General features: G+C 33.4%; 1 protein-coding gene across 5 annotated transcripts in view; it reads right to left on the bottom strand.

The window, feature by feature from the left end:
- LOC121500357 (integrin subunit beta 3 binding protein) overlaps positions 1–14417 on the bottom strand; it is a 70477-nt gene that overhangs the window by 19002 nt on the left and 37058 nt on the right. For all 5 annotated transcript variants that reach the window (XR_005990368.1, XM_041772011.1, XM_041772008.1 and 2 more), the window contains 2 exons: positions 14027–14162; positions 5564–5633 (listed from right to left, as the gene is read on the bottom strand). Coding sequence is in view for 4 of the 5 variants with exons in the window: in XM_041772011.1 (XP_041627945.1) it covers positions 5564–5633; positions 14027–14162 (206 nt within the window). In the remaining variant the exon portion in view is untranslated. The remainder of the gene's footprint in view (positions 1–5563; positions 5634–14026; positions 14163–14417) is intronic.

Genomic DNA, 14417 nt, shown 5'->3' with positions numbered 1-14417 from the left:
ATTGTGCATTCTTTGGGATTTTCTATATATAGCATCATGTTTTACTTCTTACAACAGCATATGTGTGAATCTACAATCTGAAAATAAAAAGTTTAATGGAAGTAAACCCTGCAGAAGGATAGTCTCCATTATTGCATTTTCATAGCAGTGACAGTAGCCAGCAGCAAATTTCCAAGAGGAAGAAAAGCCAATGCCAGTGAAATATATAATATATTTTCCTTTCAGAGTACAAAGGATATAGAAGTTCACATAAAATATTAATGTGTAGGTGTTTGTTTATAAATGAGCTTTATTGACATGTCACTAACTGCTTGTTTTCTGGGGAAAAAAAAATTTAAACCTAGAATATGGAACTATATTTTCCTGTTGGAAGAATTCTTATATTTAAACCTTGCCAAATTGATTAACAAGGTATAATTTTAGGACATACACTAACAGAAAAACAAAGAACGTAAAGGAGTATACACTGTATGCCATCTTTGTATAAAAAGAGAAATCAGAAAAAAGAAATGAAACAACTTAATTTTATAAAAATAAACAAAATGTAAACCAGAAACTAATGAATTTGTTTACCTACAGGGAGTAGATAGGAAAAATGGGGCAGGGAGTGACACTTTTCTGAATATACTTTTTTGTTAAGTTTTGGCTTTTAGAACCATATTAATGTTTGACATCATTTAAAAGATTAAATTAAAAAAGATGAGAGAAAAAAATTAAAATTGAATACAAACAGAAGCAAGAAAACCGAACTATTTCAAATGAATAACTAATTCTTCAAACAAAGAACTAATCCAAGTAATGTGGAGAAAAAAGGAACCCTCTTACACTATTGGTGGGAATACAAACTGGGGCAGCCACTGTAGGCTCCTCAAAAAGTTAAAAAGAGAACTACCCTATTCTTCAGTAATCGCATCACTGGGTATTTACCCTCTAAATACAAAAACATTAATTCAAAGGGATACATGCACCTCTACGTTTACTGCAGCACTGTTTACAATAGCCAAATTATGGAAGCAGTCCAAACGTCCATCAAATGATGAATTGGGTAAAGAAGATGTGACATATATAAACAATGGAATATTATTCAAAAAAGAATGAAATCTTGCCATTTGCAACAACCTGGATGGAACTAGAGAGTATAAGGCTATATAATATAAGTCAGAGAAAGACAAATACTGTATGATTTCACTCATATGTGGAATTTAAGAAATAAAACAAACAAGCAAAGGAGAAAAAAAAAGAGACAAACCAAGAAACAGATTCTTAATTACAGAGAACAAACTGATTTTTGCCAGAGGGGAGCTTTGTGGGAGAGATGGGTGAAATAGGTGATGGGGATTAAAGAGTACAATTATCATGATGAGAAATGAATAATGTTTAGAATTGCTGAATCACTATATTGTACACCTGAAACTAATTCAGAACTGTATGTTAACTAAACTGGAATTAAAATAAAAAAACAACAATAAAGAACTAATCCAAGTAGTTTTGAACATAGTAATTTGCCTATATACTGTCAAATTAAAGTAAAAAAAAAAAAGACTGCAAACAAATCTTGAATGCTTTGCAGGTTTGTTTTTAACAGTGCTAGGAGTATAGGAATTCTGAAACTATTTTGTGTTTGTGGTAAGATTAAGCAAATGTGAAAATACATTGCTGCTGTTAGGAGTCAAAGACACAGACTCCATAGCCAGCATGGTGCTGATCTCATGACCCTGAAAACGTGAGCTGAGCCGAAATGAAGAGTTGGCACAGACAATCCACTAAGCCACCTAGGCAACTCATCCTGCCTGCCTGTTTGAATTGGAATGTTGTTCTTCTACTCTTGAGCTGGGATTTACAGCATCAGCTCCCCTGGTTGTCAGGCCTTTGGATCTGAAATTGAATTATACCACTGGCTTTCTGGGGTCTCAAACTTGTGGATGGGAGATGATGGAGTTAAGCCTGTGTAACTGCATGAAAAAAAAAAAAACCAATTCTTAATAATCAATCTCTCTCTATATATGCAAGTATATATATATAACTCATTATCAATACATTTTAGTTATTTCTTAAAAGATTTATTTATTTTAAGGGTAGCCCCAGTGGGCCCAGCGGTCTGGCGCTGCCTTCAGCCCCAGGTGTGATCCTGGAGACCCAGGATCGAGTCCCATGTCAGGCTCCCTGCATGGAGCCTGCTTCTCCTCTGCCTGTGTCTCTGCCTGCCTCTCTGTCTGTCATGAATAAATAAAAACTTAAAAAAAAAAGATTTATTTATTTTAGAGAGTGTGTGTGCATGCATGTGAGTAGGGGGAGGGGCAGAGGGCGAGTGCAAGATAGAATCTCCAGCAGACTCCCTGCTGAGCATTGTGCCCAATGGCTTGATCCCACGACCCTCACACAGATCATGGTCAGAGCTGAAATCAAGGACTGGATGATTAACCAACTGAGCCACCCAGGCACCCCAATACATTTTAATTATCAACAACAATTACATCAATGCCATCTTATTATCATTAAATATTATATTTTATTAATACCTTATTATTATGTTATTACACATGTATGTATCTGTGATTGGTTCTGTTTCTCTGGACAATCCTAACCTATACAACTGCCAAAACAAAATATAAAATGCTATGATCATTTAAAACTGATGTGCAAATAAGAAATGTTCAATTTCAGATTTAAAAAAAACAAGTCTTTAGAATGGCTTTACAAGGTAATAAAAGAAATCTAAGCAAATAGAATGAAGGACGCATTACAAAAGCTAGTAAAATAGCTTTATTGAGTAGGATTAAGTAATTTTATAATGAGTAGAAAAAACAATCAGCAAGCCATAATTTTTATCTATTGTAAAATATCTTGGCTTGTCCTTAAGTTCACTTATTCTAGTATCAAGTCATGGAGTGATATATATAAATAACTGGGATCTTTAGAAATAAATATTGAGAGAAATTAAATAAATATAGGCAAATTCCTAAGTGAACCATAGGTTCTTACTCCCTTGCTACTCGAAAGCTCACTGCTAAGATATCTGTTGTTAAAAATCTGGAGCTGTAAGCAAATTGATGGGTTCAGAAGAATAAGGAAGGGAAGAAACTATAAAAAGTTAGAATAGCTTAAGTGGAGCTGACTGAGGGGAAAGCAAGCGTTAAGTTTGGTTGCTTACATGGTTATCACTGTTGTCCAAAAACATTTCCTCCTTCACTGTCTACTTTTACTCCTAAGTTTGTTATACTTCATATAATTATATCAGAAATTCATTTGGTTTATTTAGCAGGTATCTGCTTTCATTTTTAACTTTTTATTAATTTAAATTCAATTAATTAACATATAGTATATTATTAGTTTCAGAGATAGAGTTCAGTGAATCATCAGTCTTATATTACACTATCTGCTTTCATCTTTTTTTTTTTTTTAATTTTTTTTTTATTTTATTTATGATAGTCACAGAGAGAGAGAGAGAGAGAGAGAGAGAGGCAGAGAGAGAAGCAGGCTCCATGCACCAGGAGCCCGATGTGGGATTCGATCCCGGGTCTCCAGGATCGCGCCCTGGGCCAAAGACAGGCGCCAAACCGCTGCGCCACCCAGGGATCCCTACACTATCTGCTTTCAAATATAAGATTATACATGCATCAAAAATTGTTACTTGTCACTTGCTCTCCCTGTATGTCCTTTTGTACAATTTGAGATTTTTCTGTGTGTATATAATGCCAATTTTAAAATGTATTTAATAAGTTAAAAAGAATGCTTTCCTTTTATTGGGGGGGGGGAGATTTTATTTATTTATTTATTTATTTATTTATTTATTTATTTATTTATTTACTTGAGAGAGATAGAGAGAGAGAGAACCAGTGGGGGGAGAAATAGAGGGAGAGGGAGGGAGAATCTGAAGTCGACTCTGTGCTGAGGGAACTAGACTCAAACTCAGTCTCATAACCCGGAGATCATAACCTGAGATGCAACCAGGGCTGGACACCTAACCAACTAAACCACCCAGGCACCCCAAGAATGCTTTCCTTTTAATATCTAGTTGATATTGGCTTCACTGAAGAAATGTGAACTTTACTTATGGGAAGGAAGGTGTAGTAATTTACAACAAAAATATTAGTGGGACAGGGTGCATGAGAATATCTGGAGTTGAGGGAAATGTGGCTAGGAAAAGTATCTAGTAAAAGTAGATAAAAGGGGTATGATGATATAGAAGATGTCAAAAGAAAATTTGAGAAACTCTTCCCTTTGTCCCTGTTGTACTCTAAATGGCACTCAATTTTTATATATTTTAATCTAGACTACTACTGATTAATACTATAGATAAGCTATATTATGAGAAAAAGGGACTTCTGGCATTATAACCATAAATTATGATATTTGTATGAAAAATGCATTCTGAATTTCACTCAAATGATTTTTAAAAAATTTGAAACATAACACATAACCTATTTCTAAGTTTGGAAAGGTTTATTAACTTACAACATAACACCATAAGTTCCCAATGGGAGAAACTTTATTTTCTTCTTTACCTATCCATCATATTGTGTGGCAAATAGTTAATATAGCTGAAAGGGTAAATGAGCTGAACATATGAACTACTTTGAAAATTTAACCCCCGTTCTGCTTAATTCAATTTTCCAGCCTCAATGGATAAATATACTATTCTTTCCAGATTATATACGGGAAGTAGATTTTTATAGATAATATTTTCATTCAAGGCAGCAATGGCTAGCCAATATGAAATTAGGTGGGTACTGGCATATAAGCCTCCTGAGTTCCTCTGGATCTCTTACTCTGTTGGCTTCACTGTGTTCCTAGCTCTTGAACCAACTATTTGTTAGGCACTATGTTACCAAATGATGGATTACTTTTCCATCTATATAAAATCTGAAAAGGCGTTTTCTTCAGTTTTATCTTAAGCTGGTCTCTTATTCATGGGCTGGTAGACTGTACTCATGAGTATTAAAACTGAGATATCACAGGGGCTTCTGAGTGGCTCAGTCACTTCAGTGTCTGACTTTTGGTTTTCGCTCAGGTCATAATCTCATCTCAGGGTAGTGAGATTGAGCCCTACATGTGGGCTAAGTGCTCAGTGGGGAGTCTGCTTGAGATTCTCTTCTTCCCCCTCCCTCTGCCCCTCACCCCACTTGAACTTTCTTTTTCTCTCTTTTTCAAATAATCTTTTTTTTTCAAAGATTTTATTTATTTATTCATTAGAGAGAGAGAGAGAGAGAGAGGCAGAGACACAGGCAGAGGGAGAAGCAGTCTTCATGCAGGGAGCCCAACAAGGAACTCGATCCCAGGTCCCCAGGATCATGCCCTGGGCTGAAGGTGGCACTAAATCGCTGAGCTACCCAGGCTGCCCTAAAGAAAGAAATCTTAAAAAAACATTAAGATACCATGTATTATGATCACATGAATACTGTAAAACACATCACAAAATATTTTACTTCTTAAAAAAAATGTTTTAACTCAGGTGTATTTTTAAATTTCTGCAAATAAATTATTTCTCTTAAATTATCACTTTAAGAAATATCCTTTTCTTTCAAGATACATGTATTTATGATTTCCAAAACAACAGACTTACTCATCATTGTCTTTTGTTGTAGATTCCTTCCTTTCGGTTAAACTGAGGTGGTTCAGTTTTTTCCTCTTTTCTATATATATGCAATAAAAAGAAGAACTTAAAGTTAAGGGGGAATTTGTCAAATTCTAAATAGAATTTAGATTGCCAAAGTTTAAACAAAAAATAAAAGGATAGACTAATGAAAGTAGGAAAATAACAAGTATCCTGGAATTTGCTTTGGGAATCACTATTATCAACTTTCCAATAGCTATTTTTTTTATTTCCCAATATCCCAATTCTTTATTCATGATGACTTTATACAGAAAAAAAATCTTTACTAGATAAAGGAAACTTTCATCAAATATTTTTTAAAATTTTTATTTATTTATGATAGTCACAGAGAGAGAGAGAGAGAGAGAGAGAGAGAGAGAGAGAGAGGCAGAGACATAGGCAGAGGGAGAAGAAGGCTCCATGCACCGGGAGCCTGACGTGGGATTCAGTCCCAGGTCCCCAGGATTGCGCCCTGGGCCAAAAGCAGGCGCTAAACCACTGCGCCACCCAGGGATCCCTCATCAAATATTTTAATTAAAAATGTCATCTTAAAGTTTCCACTTTGTATTATTTCACCCCTATTTTTTGCCTCAAAGTTAACAAGGAGTCGGTGATATTAACATCTACAAAATAGTGAGTTTCTAGTGATGTCACAGTAAAATAAATTTGATAAATGTGCTTGACTTTAAAATGCATATTGAAAAAATGCATAATGGCTTAGTAAATTCTTGGAAAGATCCTCTGTGTGAGGTTGAAATGTAAATTTGATTTTAGAGCTCTAGCAGGATATGTTTGCACTTACTGGTGGTCAAATAGATAATTGTTTTATGAGCTCTCCCTTTCATAGTTGGTTCTACTGTACTTCATACTATAGTACACCATAAAATTTAAACAATTTGATGTATAATAAGTATTTGAGGACATATTAGCAAAACGTTTCTTTCTTTTTTTTTTTTTTTAAATTTTTATTTATTTATGATAGTCACATAGAGAGAGAGAGAGAGAGAGGCAGAGACATAGGCAGAGGGAGAAGCAGGCTCCATGCACCGGGAGCCCGACGTGGGATTCGATCCCGGGTGTCCAGGATCGCGCCCTGGGCCAAAGGCAGGCGCCAAACCGCTGCGCCACCCAGGGATCCCAAGCAAAACGTTTCTTAATGGCTTATGTGTACTGGCCTTTAGTAAATGTTTATTCAATGAATAAGCAAGCAAATGAATGAATAATCCAAACTTTTTACTACTAATGAAAAAAGTCCAGAGAAAAAATTTTTTTAAATGCATCATTGGTGACAACCTCCTTACATTTTGTATTTTCATGTTGTTCCATTTGTTCAACAACTGGCACAGGAACTATTACTTAACTCAATGTCCTTATTCTTCACAAAGGAAAAACAGGTGAAATAAATTTTTATTATTTAACCCCATATACTCAAAATACTATATTTTAACACATAATAATATAAAATTATTAATGAGGTCATTCATATTCTCTTTTTCACATGGTCTTTGATATCTGGTGTGTTTTAAACTTGTAGCACATCTCAAATCAGATAAGCCACATTTCAAATGCTCTATATGTATATGTATAGGATAGTATAGCTCTATGTAATATAGCAGGAAGATCCAATACTTTTAGATGAAACCGAGTACACAGATAACACAAAGGCAATTTCTTTAAATTTTCAAATGTAATTTATTAACGTATTAATGTCTGGAACAGACTTTCCAATGCTGGTTTGTACTTTTTTCTTCACTTAATTTTTAATCCATTACTCTTACTTGCACCTATTACTAGAGAAAAAGCTTATTTAAAGTATTTTTTCTGGGCAGCCCAGGTGGCTCCAGCGGTTTAGCGCCACCGTCGGCTCACGTGTAGCTCTTTACCACACATTAATTGTGGGGGAGGAGAGACAGAGGGAGAGGGAGCAAGAGAACCCTAAGCCACAGAGCTCAATGCAAGGCTCAGTCTCACAACCCTGAGACCATGACCTGAGCCAAAATCAACAGTCAGATGCTTAATTGACTGAGCCACTGAGGCACCTCAGTCACTGGAATACTCTTAATGATATATTAGAGTCCAGTCTCTGCTAAATGATCCAAATGTTATTCTCAGAGATATTAAAACTCCTATTTAACAGTTGGAAAGTATATTAGAAATATAAGTCCTTCCATGAGAAGATTGAGATTAATGCTATTAGGCTATTGATTACTTTTTATAGGACAAGATATCTGATCCCCTTACAATAATAAAAATGTTTCAGCAGGCATTGAACACCTGGTGAAAATTCAAATAAAGCATTCTTTTACTATTTCTCACCTAACTTTATTGACTAATGGTTCTAAAATGTGAAAATTAATTACAGTTAAAGGAACAAAATATTTTAATATTTAATTGTGGAGCTTTACTGAATGCAGATAGCATAGCACAAAAGTCAGGAAATTAGTATTAACCTTTAGGCAAAGATTTTCTGAGAATAAGGTTTCATGTGTATCATGGGATTTCATATCCAGCTTGATTTTATTTTTTGAGAAATGGATTTTAATAGACTTTTTCCTCAGAGTTCTTTAAAATCATCAATAAAATATTGTTACTGTTTTTCCCTTTAATCCTTTGTTAAATAAACTCTTACTATTGGAATTTAAGGATGTAGACGAGTCAAATAATGGAAAGTTAATAAACAAGAGTGTTAACTAGTACTTTGGCTAAATTCTAAAGCACAAGTTTTTCTCTTTTTAGAATTAAAGACTATTTTGAATAATTTAGTTATGATACTGGTTTTGGTTTTTGGGGTTTTTTATTTTTTTGTTTTTTTGTTTTTGGAGAGAAGCCATAAGATCCAAAGTAACAATGAGGGAAATTATTGTTAATCAGTTTCTGAACCAACTTAGTGATATTATGAATATCAGAGAACAGAAAATATATAAAGATTTTATTTATTTATTCATGATAGACACAGAGAGAGAGAGAGAGAGAGAGACAGAGACAGAGACACAGGCAGAGGGAGAGGCAGGCTCCCTGCGGGGAGCCTGATGCTGGACTTCATCCCAGGATCCTGGGATTACAACCTGAGCCAAAGGCAGATGTTTAACCACTGAGCCACCGAGGTGCGCTGAATTGGTCACTCTTATTCCCATTTTACAGATGAGGAAACATAGGGCACAGAATAGCCACATAACTTACCCAAGCCCTAAAGATAGTAAGCGGCAGAGTCAGGATCTAATGCCAGTCATCTGGCTACTAAGATTGTCTTCTTAAGCAGGATGCTATGCTTCTTTAAACAGGTTTAGGCTGGTATGAGGCTGCTTCTAGACACATATAGTTTATAGTGGGTATGCATCTTAGGCATCATTTGGTCCCAAACCAAAAATTATGAGTTGAGGAAAACCTTGACTCAGAGAGGTTCACGTGATTTGTCTAATGTATTAAACACTGGTTAGTAATTTTTTTCTAAAAAGAGTTATTGGGAGATCAAGTTGCTGACAGAATGAAATGAAATCAAGGAAGAAACCAAGAGTCTGATGCTCAACCAACTGCACCACTCAGGGATCCCAAAATCATATATTCTTTTAATTAACTAAGTTATTATTATTAAACAAGAGTGGAGAGTGAAGAATCTCTTTAGAGGATCAATTCATGAAAAATAACAATGTTAATGGTTCCTTTTTTAAAATTCAAAATACCTTTCTTGATCCTATGGAAGAAATGTAATATTCTTAAAATATTACCTATATTATTGAATAGAAAGGTATCAATGAGAAAATTGGAATTGCTTTTTAGCTACTAAAACATTAATATTTAAGAAGCAGAATGGTAAGTTTTAAAATCTTTCACCCAAATTAGATTGTGGACCACATTAAGAAGCATTTGGCTCATATATCTCAAACTGCTCATCATATATTTAAACTCATAGTAATTTATCAGTTCCTTAGAAATACATATTGTCTGTTCCTTCTTCCACTTAAAAAGAGATCAATCTTGCCAGAGGTCTACCATTTGGTTAGTCTTTTCAAAGAATCTGGTTTTGATTTTGTTACTTTATCATTGCCTTGTTTTCTATTCAATATTTTCTCTTTATATCTTTTATTTCCTTTCTTGTATTTTGTGGGATTTGTTCTATTCTTTTTCCATCCTTCTAAATTGAATGCTTGGCTTATTTGTTTTCAATCATTATTCCTTTCTAAATACATGCATTTATAAACATAAAGTTTCCACTAAGAACTGTTTTAGTATAATGCAGTGTTTAGGTGTAAAGTTTTCCTGTAAGTTTTCTGTTGTCATTATCATTCAATTTTAAATATTTTACATTTTCCATTTTGATTTTTCTGAACAATGGATTATTTAGAAGGCTCTAGGTTTCCAAACTTGTGGGCTAAAATTTTTAGAGGGCTGCCTTTTTATTGCTGATTCCTAATTGCACAGAATTTTGGTTGAGAATGTGACAGCAATTTTGGTATGTTGAGACTTCTTTGTGATTGCAAACTGGTTATAGTTTTGTAAAAGTTCTAGGTCATGCTTTATCACGTGCTGGGTATCAGACTTGTTTGACCACAGCTCATTAGATCACGTTTGCTTAGCTGTGTTCAAATTGTTTATAGCCTTCTTAAGGTTTTATCTATTTCATCAGTTTTTGAAAAGGTACTTTAAAATTTACTATAAACTAGGGATTTGTGAGTCTCTCTTTGTAATCTGGCCCTATTTCATTAGGTTTTATTTTTGTTTTAGATGCACATAGTTTCAGGATTTTTTTTCTGGTAGTGACTCTTTCCTTCTCTCACTAGGTAAAGATTCCTATCATCTTCAATAAGGCTTTTTGCCTTAAAGTCTATTTTGGTCTATACCAATATTCTTACACCAGCTATTCTTTTTTTTTTTTAAAGCTAATACATATTTTTTCTATCCCTTTACATTTAATTATCCTATGTCTTTTTTTAAAGACTAAATAATAATGATATCAATAAAAACAGCGGAAATATGTATTGGAAGCTTACTACATGCCAGGCACTGTTCTGAGTGCTTTCTATATATTACTTTATTTAATTCTCACAAGAATTCTGAGGCAGATATTATTATTTTCCCCATTTTTACAGGCAAGTAAATTAAAAAAAAATTACAAAGTCAATTAACAGATACTCTTTTCCCTACAGATTATAAGAATCTTAAAACACTTTAGCTCCTTCTGTTCCCTGATCAATATTCCATGCCATTACAGCCTATTTGCTTTTAATCCCATCTCAAATTGTCTTTTGCTTTACAGTCAGCAGAATTTGTAGTCACATTTCTGTAATTAGACTTTTTTTTTAAGATTTTATTTATTTATTCATGAGAGACACAGAGTGAGAGGCAGAGACATAGGCAGAGAGAGAAGCAGGCTCCATGCAAGGACGCTGATGTGGGAGTCGATCCCGGGACTCCAGGATCATGCCCTGGGTCGAAGGCAGACACTCAAACGTTGAGCCACCCAGGTGTCCCTATAATTAGATTTTAAATTAAATTTACTAACATGTTTGCTAATTTATTTTCTTCACCATTGCTCTTTATATTCCATTCCTTTACCTGAGGCTCAATTTACTTATATGAGGTTCGTTTTTTAGTAGTCCCTTCAAGGAGTATCTATGAATGGTAAATTCTCTCAGACTTTGTCTGAAAAAAATCTTTATTTATTTCATCTTCACTTCCTGAACAAAAAAATTCAGTTGTGATTTTTAGTTGGTATTATTCCACTTCCTGCTGGAATCTGTTGACACAGATGAGAAATTCACTATCAGTCTGTCATTCCCTTGTAGGTTATATGTCTTTTCTCTGGTGGCCTTTAAAATTTTTTTTGTCTTTCATAGTTTGTAGTTTTACCGTGATATGACTAGGTGGGATTTATTTTGATTCATCCTGCTGAGACTAAGTATGCTACTCCAACCTGGAAATTCTCATCTTTCCTTAACTGTGAAATTGAAATAATGAAAAATTGATAGTCCTTTTATCTTAGAATACTGCCTCAGCCCATTCTCCCTATTTCCTCCTCGTGGAACTCCTATTTGACATATGTTGGAGCTTCTTATTCTACTCATCATTTCTCTTTATCATTTTATCATATTCTCCATTTCTTTATCTCTCTATGTTATTACATTGTTACAGTCTGGATGATTTCTACAGATCTAATCTATTGTCTAATTCTCTAATACTCTCTTTGACTATGCAAATTTAAAGTTTATCCTTCTACTCTAGTTAATAATAAGTCTGATGCATCCTTCCTCTTTACTGAAAAGCATAATAGTTTGGAGAAATTTGATAAGGGGTAGGGGAGGGCAGCAATATAATGATACACACACAAACATATATAACAATGAGAAACATATATCACGATAAGTAAATAAATATATATCTCAAATGTATGAACTGGAATCACTCACCTCATTTTTGGCCCACATATAGACTCTAAGTAGAGGGAAGACGTAGAAATAGATTTTTCTTTCTTTTATAAGTACGAATGTATTTAAATTTAATACTAAGTCACCTGTTCGCATAGTACACAGTTCAAATGTATATAGAAAGTACATATAAATACCTAGAGAAAGAGAATTCCAGAAGGAATATAGGTTGAGAGACCTTCAAGTGCAATGATCTTGTGGCAGGAAGGAGTTTAGCATGATTGATGAATAGCAAGAAAGTAAGAGTTATTAAAGTAGTGTAAACATGGGAAGGGTAACAGAAAATGAGATAGACGAGATGGTCAGGTATTTGATGATGTATGGCCTTAAAAGTCATGATATGGTTTTAAATTATATCCTAAGTGTAATGGGAAGTGTAATGGGACCTAAAATGCCCTTGAAAATGCTATTTAAATAAAAGTGCTTATTTCAGTTGCACCTTATGTTTGTACAATATTTAAAAACTGAGAATTGTTAATAGAAGTTATGAGATCATTTGGAACTTAAATTATTTCAGAGAATCAGGCTTTCTTATTTCTAAACATGTACAAGATGAAATATTAAGACGAGCAATGTAATGATTACAAGTGACATAATGTGATATAAGATCCTAGAGAATTCTCCTATGTTGAGACTTTTGTATGTGAGACATATATATCAGAGTGTATGAAACATATATATATAGTTTAATGAACCAGTGTAACCACTATATAAGTTAAAAAATAGAATATTACCAGCACCCCAGGAACTCTTGCTATATGACTTTTTAAAAAAGAGCTTACTTAGTACAATAATCTGTATAATTATCCACTTAAATGTCAACGGGGATCATGTGACTAATCTTTTTATGGGCAAAAGGAATGTTCCCTTAAGTCCATATTTAATTTCAATATGGAAATCAAGTACGTATCCACTTAAAATCTATTCATATTTCAGTATAGAGATGTGCCATCTCTAAGGCACTAATTTTTAATTTTAAACAAAGGATATATTAAGTGTATTAAAAACAGATAGAGCTTGAAGAAAATGTATACATCTTCATACATTTTTGTGAAAGCAAACCTAATAGTAATAGCTGTAAGATAAAAAGCATTTGATTAAAGTAAAATAAAAGTCATTCAAAAGTTTAAGATCTCATTATGGGTTTCATTACAACAAATTAGGTAAAATGAGATTTCTTTGTTTCTGTGTAGCTTCTAGTATATTCTTAGCACTCAATAAATGTTAAACAATAAAATATGAATTAGGCTAATCACAGCACATCTAAAATATATTTTATTAAATTTGAGCCGACTTAGAATTTTATATTATAGAAACTTGACATGTCAATGATTCATGACCTTTTATAATATTAAAAATTAAATCTATGAAATCTAGTTCATATATCTTTTAAATAAATATTTTAGCAATAAACTACCAGAGAATAAGAAATATTTAAACTAACAATATTTTTAAATAAACAATTTCATATTAAAATTAGGTTATTCTTTAGTGGAAAACTGTAAGTTTTTTGCAAATGTATTTAAAATAGTAAAAGGAAAGAAGGTAATGAAATATAATAAAAGCAGGCTATATAAAGATAAATGAAATGTGGATAAAACTAAATGGACAACATGAATAAAAATAACATTTAGAAGTATCTCTCTTAAACTGTAGTGCAGCAGTACCTGAATTACATGCTTTTTAATTTATGCACATGATGGATAGCTTGTTAAGGGGTATATCTGTAACCATTATAATTGATAGTAGCTGAAGGCAGTCAGACCATAATTTCTGTTTAATGGATGGGATAGTAAGAGAACAAAGTCTGCAGTAGCATTTTAAAATAAGTACCTAGAAAGTTTACATTTATATCCAAAGTAGCTCCTATATTCTTGCCTTCTTTACATCAAATTCCTTAGGAAAAAAGAAAAAAATAAGCTGCAAGATCCATAGATTATTAAATAAAAATTCTGATTTAACCAATAACTAGAAAAATATCACAATAAATGGAAAAGAATGTTCAACTAACCGTTTGATGGTTCATTTTTGTGCTCTTGTTCTTTAGAGCTTGCAGAAGCAGCAAATGGGCTCATCTGACAAGTTCCAGTTGTTGGAGAATAAGTTCTAGTACTTTTCTTCCTTGTGATTTTTGAAGAATCAAATGACTGAAAATAAATATTTGAGACAAAAATACTTATGTTTAGTTCTTTGAGAATGCTTTTAAAACTTGCAAAATTCAAACCAGTATTATTTTCCTTGCTCTTTCTTTTTTTTTTTTTTAATTAATTAATTTATTTATGATAGTCACACAGAGAGAGAGAGAGAGAGAGAGAGGCAGAGACACAGGCAGAGGGAGAAGCAGGCTCCATGCACCGGGAGCCCGATGTGGGATTTGATACCGGGTCTCCAGGATCACGCCC

Source organism: Vulpes lagopus, chromosome 10 (genome assembly GCF_018345385.1).
Source record: "Vulpes lagopus strain Blue_001 chromosome 10, ASM1834538v1, whole genome shotgun sequence".
Taxonomy (NCBI): Eukaryota; Metazoa; Chordata; class Mammalia; order Carnivora; family Canidae; genus Vulpes; species Vulpes lagopus.
Note: the sequence above shows the minus strand (reverse complement) of the source record. Positions and strands in the feature narration are given on the sequence as shown.